Source organism: Mandrillus leucophaeus, unplaced genomic scaffold (assembly GCF_000951045.1).
Source record: "Mandrillus leucophaeus isolate KB7577 unplaced genomic scaffold, Mleu.le_1.0 Scaffold2, whole genome shotgun sequence".
NCBI lineage: Eukaryota > Metazoa > Chordata > Mammalia > Primates > Cercopithecidae > Mandrillus > Mandrillus leucophaeus.
This window is the reverse complement of record NW_012102031.1, coordinates 5,596,215-5,602,003: the sequence shown is the minus strand read 5'-3', so window position 1 is coordinate 5,602,003 and position 5,789 is coordinate 5,596,215. Positions and strand designations below refer to the sequence as shown.

General features: G+C 52.6%; 1 protein-coding gene across 5 annotated transcripts in view; it reads left to right on the top strand.

Moving 5' to 3' along the window:
* The window catches only part of LGALS1 (lectin, galactoside-binding, soluble, 1), a 9,872-nt gene extending 5,289 nt beyond the window's left edge, over nucleotides 1-4,583 (top strand). For 3 of the 5 annotated variants that reach the window (XM_011978902.1, XM_011978901.1, XM_011978900.1), the window contains exons 3-4: nucleotides 371-542; nucleotides 1,086-1,285. In XM_011978902.1, coding sequence (XP_011834292.1) covers nucleotides 371-542; nucleotides 1,086-1,232 — 319 coding nt within the window. In that variant the 3' untranslated portion in view covers nucleotides 1,233-1,285. Of the gene's footprint in view, nucleotides 1-370; nucleotides 543-1,085; nucleotides 1,286-1,736; nucleotides 1,741-4,541 lie in introns of those variants that run through there. The other 2 variants (XM_011978903.1, XM_011978904.1) reach the window with 2 other exon arrangements.
* Nucleotides 4,584-5,789: the final 1,206 nt, after the last annotated feature.

The window sequence follows — 5,789 nt, the reverse complement described above, 5'->3', positions numbered from 1 at the left end:
GGGAGGCTGAGGCAGGAGAATGGCGTGAACCCGGGAGGCGGAGCTTGCAGTGAGCTGAGATCCGGCCACTGCACTCCAGCCTGGGCGGCAGAGCGTGACTCCGTCTCAAAAAAAAAAAAAAAAAAGAATCTAGCAAGTCCTCCTGTGCAGCCCCCATTGTACAGATGAGCAAACAGGCAAGGAGGGGCAGGGACTAGCTCACGCTCACACCGTAAGCAGCTGTCAGGGCCAGAGCTAGAATCCAGGTTTCTTGTCTCTGTTAGTGAGTTCTTCAAGCAAAGTGTGTTCATGGGGTACTGAGTGACAGATTAGTCAGTCGGTGGGGCTGGAGCTGGCCGAGGTGGCCTCACACCCACCCATTACCCCCCAGCTTCGTGCTGAACCTGGGCAAAGATAGCAACAACCTGTGCCTGCACTTCAACCCTCGCTTCAACGCCCATGGCGACGCCAACACCATCGTGTGCAACAGCAAGGACGGCGGGGCCTGGGGGACCGAGCAGCGGGAGGCTGCCTTTCCTTTCCAGCCTGGAAGTGTCGCAGAGGTGGGCTGCGGAGACTGGAACCGGGACCAGGGACAGGGGCTGGGTGGGCTGGGGCGGAGCTGGGTTAGTGACGAGATCTTGGCCTTGCCTGCTCTCTTTCCCCTCCTCTTCCCTCCCTTCCTGTGTGATGACCAGTGTCTGCCCCTCTTGGAACCTCAGTGGTTAATTAGAATAAAACAAAAGAAAAAAAAGCCTGGGCTCGGTGGCTAATGCCTATAATCCCAGCACTTTGGAAGGCCTAGGCGGGTGGATCACCTGAGGTCGGGAGTTCGAGATGAGCCTGACCAACATGGAGAAAAATACAAAAAATTAGCCAGGCGTGGTGGCGCCACTGCACTGCAGCCTGGGTGACAGAGGAGACTCCGTCTCAAAAAAAAAAAAAAAATCTGTCATGGGATTAGAGTAGAAAGAAAGAAAAAATATTATAAATGCACTTCCGTAGGCTCAGCCACAAACTGGGGCTGTGTCAGGGCCGCATGAGGAACGGGTTCTGGAAGGGCCCATGGCCTGTGGGCCTGGCTCACTGCTCTCCTGTACCCCCAGGTGTGCATCACCTTTGACCAGGCCGACCTGACCATCAAGCTGCCAGATGGATACGAATTCAAGTTCCCCAACCGCCTCAACCTGGAGGCCATCAACTACATGGCAGCTGACGGTGACTTCAAGATCAAGTGTGTGGCCTTTGACTGAAATCAGTCAGCCCATGGCCCCCAATAAAGGCAGCTGCTTCTGCCCCCTCTGAACCAGCCTCATGTGTGTGTATGTGTTTGTGTGTGCACGCGCATGTGTGTGTGTGTGTGTGAGAGAGAGAGAGGGGTCCCCCACCTCCAGGCCTGCCCCCTTCCTTCACTTCCATTTGCTTTGTCCACAGGTACCTCCTCAGTTCCAATGATGTCTTCTGCTGGGTCCCCCAGAGCAAGCACAGAGAGTCTGACACACAGTAGGAGGGTCAGTGACCACTGAATAAAAATCAGTCCCTGCCCTGAAACTGCTTTTAGCCTAGTGGGCCCTAGAACACAGCAGATGCTCAAACGATGTTGTGTAAATGACATCAAGAGGGAAACAGGCAAGGACAGACCACTTCATGTGTGGTGACGGGACAGAAGACAGGGAGGTGGAGGGAAGAATACGAGCCCCCTCTCATTTGCCTTCATGAGGTAGAGATGTGGAGTCAAGACAACATGGGGCTGCCAGCTGTGTGGCCTTGTGCATGTTAACTGACCTCTCTGAGCCTCAGCTTATTCCTTTATAACAAGGGGGATAATGCAAACAGCCTATCAAAGAGTTGTTCCAAAGATCAGTCGCTTCTTGGCCTTCTGGCTGAGATCAAGTGGAGATTAAATGAGGTGTTGCATGAAAGAAGCCAAGTTCAACACCTGCATATGGCAAATGCTCAGTGGTTGGTGGTTTCCCATACCTCGTGCACAGCCTTTTTTTTTTTTTTTTTTTTTTTTTAAGAGATGGGGTCTTGCTATGTTAACCAGGCTGGAGTGCAGTGGTTGCATACTGCAGCCTCAAAGTCCTGGGGTCAGGCAATCCTGCCTCAGCCTTCTGAATAGCTGGGACCACAGGTGTGCGTCACTGCACCCAGCTCCCTGCACCACTTTTGAAGTGCTATTACTCCAATCTGAAGGGGAAGAAATGGGCTCTGATAGATGAAATGACTCCCAGGTCTGTACCAGGCCCAGCTGAGCCTGCGGAGCTCCCCAGGGATCCTGTCTGTGGGCTTAGGCCATGCACCCCACTTAGCTAGAGTGTATGGGCAACCAAAGGACTAGTCTGGAGGCTGCCGGCTCTCATTCCTGGGCAGATGCCCCCACCCCAACAATGGGAAAGTAGGTGATGACCCTGGCACCCCATTGCCAGCCCCTGTTTCTGTGGTAGGAGGAGCTGGGGTTGGGGGCTCCATCAGCCCCTGCAGAGAACCAAGAGGTAAAAGCCAGCCAATATGAGGCCCAGCCTCCAGACTCCCGCAGCCTCCTCCTCAGGGGACAGAGTAGGGGTGACTCACCCCACCGGAGATGAGGTCTCCATGAACCTGTTCTCCTGGTTTCCAAAGATGATGTCTCCTCTAAGACCAGCCCAGGCTGTTACCTTGGAGGGTAATGCTTAACCCAACCCCATCCACCCACCCATCACAACTGATGGGGCCTGAGTGGACGACTGGGGTGCCCTGCACACTGAACACTTCCCTGCACCTTTTCCTTCCTGCCTGCTGCTGCAGTCAGATCTTCCCAGGGCCCCTACCTCCCTGGGAAACAGCTGCAGGAACTGAGCCAAGGTACAGAAGGTTAGAATCATCACTGGGCTCCCCCACAGCCCCAAGGCACAGTCTCCTGAGGCATGGTGTGTGGGTTGGGGGGTGGGGAGCTTGGCAAATCTCCCTTTCTAGGGCAACTGGCACCAGCTGTGACTAGGTCTCTTATACACCCAGCCTCAGTTTCCTCATCCAAAAAATGAGACCCATCTTGGGTGGATGATTCCCATCTCAGGGGGTACCCTGGGACCTAGGTGGGAGCTAAGGACACGCACCTCTCTATGAGAGGTCAAAGAGGATGGAACACACAGGCTGAGAACTCCCATGAGCCACACCCAATCTCCAGGCTCTCCTGGGGCTCCCAGGTGGCCACCCAGAAACAGCTTCGGAAGCCTGGCTGCAGATGGAGTGCCCTCTGCTGGACATTGGAGAACACGTCCCCTAGGCTGCCCTGCCTGGTCCTCAGGTCACCCACACTGATTCTCCCCTCCACTGGCTGACACTCACAAGACACTAGGACTGGGGCCACAACTGGGCAGAGGAAAGTCCTGGGACAGGTAAGAGAGGCCACTGGGTGTGGAGGAAGGAAACCCAGCTTGGCGTCAGACAGACCTGTGTTTAAACCCCAGCTCTGTGGCTGTGTGCCCTTGAACCAGTTATTCAACGTCTCTGAACCTCAGTTTCCTCATCTGGCAAACTTTGTTAAGACTGCACTAGTTGGCCAGGCATGCTGGCTCACACCAGCACTTTGGGAGGCCGAGGTGGGTGGATCACAAGGTCAGGAGTTCGAGACCAGCCTGGCTAATATGGCAAAACCCCATCTCTACTAAAAAATACAAAAAGTAGCTGGGCGTGGTGGGGGGCGCCTGTAGTTCCAGCTATTCAGGAGGCTGAGGCAGGAGAATCACTTGAACCCGGGAGGTGGAGGTTGCAGTGAGCCGAGATCGTGCCACTGCTCTCAGGCCACAGAGCAAGACTCCATCTCAAAAAAAGAAAAAAGAAAAAGAAAAAGAAGAAAAAACAGGTGTGGTGGCTCACGCCTGTAATCCCAACACTCTGGGAGGCCGAGGTGGGTGGATGACCTGAGATCAGGAGTTTGAGACCAGCCTGGGCAACATGACAAAACCCCGTCTCTACTAAAAATACAAAAATTAGGCCGGGCACAGTGGCTCACGTCTGTAATCCCAGCACTTTGGGAGGCCGAGGTGTGTGAATCACCTGAGGTCGGGAGTTCGAGACCAGCCTGACCAACATGGAGAAACCCCGTCTCCACCAAAAATACAAAAAATTAGCCGGGCATGGTGGTACATGCCTGTAAATCCTAGCTACTTGGGAGGCTGAGGCAGGAGAATTGCTTGAGCCCAGGAGGCAGAGGTTGCGGTGAGCTGATATTGTGCCATTGCACTCCAGCCTGGGTGACAGAGCGAGACTCCGTCTCAAAAAAAAAAAAAGAAGACTGCACTAGTGTTGACTGGGTGCGGTGGCCGACACCTGTAATCCCAGCACTTTGGGAGGCCAAGGCAGGAGGTTCATTTGAGGTCGGGCGTTCGAGACCAGCCTGGCCAACAAGTGAAACCCCGTGTTTACTAAAAATACAAAAATTAGCCGGGCATGGTGGTGCATGCCTGTAGTCCCAGCTACTGGGGAGGCTGAGGCAGGAAAATCACTTGATCCTGGGAAGAGGAGGTTGCAGTGAACCGAGATCACGCCACTGCATTCCAGCCTGGGCGACAGAGCGAGAGTCTCTAAAAAAAAAAAAAAGAAAAAAGATTAGCTGAGGTGATGTATAGAAATGCATGGTGGCTGGCATGCAATACGAGTTTGGTGAGTGTTGGCTGTCTTCACCCCTTTTAAAGTTCTGTGTGTCCCGAGGGCCTAGGAAACTGGGTCCAGATAAGTTAAGTCAACCTCTGTCCTTAGGCCACCTGCTCCCCACCCTCAGAACCTGTTCTTGCCTGTGTGACCTTCGACAAGTGACTGCACCTCTCTGAGCCTCAGTTTCCTCCTCAGTAAAATGTGGATTGTACCTCAAAAGAGATCATCATAAGCCAGGCACAGTGGTGGGCACCTGTAGTTCTAGCTACTCATGAAGCTGAATAGGGAGGATCGCTTGATCCCAGGAGTTTGAGACCAGCTTGGGCAACATAGTGAGACCCTCATCTCTGTAAGTAAATAAATAATAAAATAAACAATCTAAAGAGAGTAAAGAGCTAAATAAATGTCAGCTGCTCTTGTTACTCTTTTTCCTCATTAAGTTTACCATCACTTCTTGTTTTTGTTTTTTATTTTGAGACGGAGTTTTGCTCTTTTGACCAGGCTGTTGTGAAGTGACAGGATCTCGGCTCACTGCAACCCCTGTCTCCTGGGTTCAAGTGATTCTCCTGCCTCAGCCTCTCGAGTAGCTGGGATTATAGGCATGCACCACCACGTACGGCTAATTGTCATATTTTTAGTAGAGATGGGGTTTCATCATGTTGGTCAGGCTGGTCTCGAACTCCGAACCTCAACTGATCCGCCTGCCTTGGCCTCCCAAAATGCTAGGATTACAGGCAGGAGCCACTACACCTGGCCTGTTTTTTTGGTTTTTTTTTGTTTTTTCCAGAGATGGGGTCTCACTGCGTCATCCAGGCTGGAATGCAGTGGCATGATCACAGCTCAATGCAGCCTCAAACTTCTGGGCTTGAGTGATCCTCCTACCTTAGCCTCCCAAGTTACTGGACTATAGGAGTATGTCACTAGGCCTGGCTAATTTTTAATTTTTTGTAGAGACAGGGTTTTACTATGTTGCCCTACTGTCTGTCGCTAGGCTGGAGTGCAGTGGCACAATCTCAGCTCACTGCAACCTCCACCTCCTGGGTTCAAGTGATTCTCCTGCCTCAGCCTCCCAAGTAGCTGGGACTATAGGAGTATGTCACTAGGCCTGGCTAATTTTTAATTTTTTGTAGAGACAGGGTTTTACTATGTTGCCCTACTGTCTGTCGCTAGGCTGG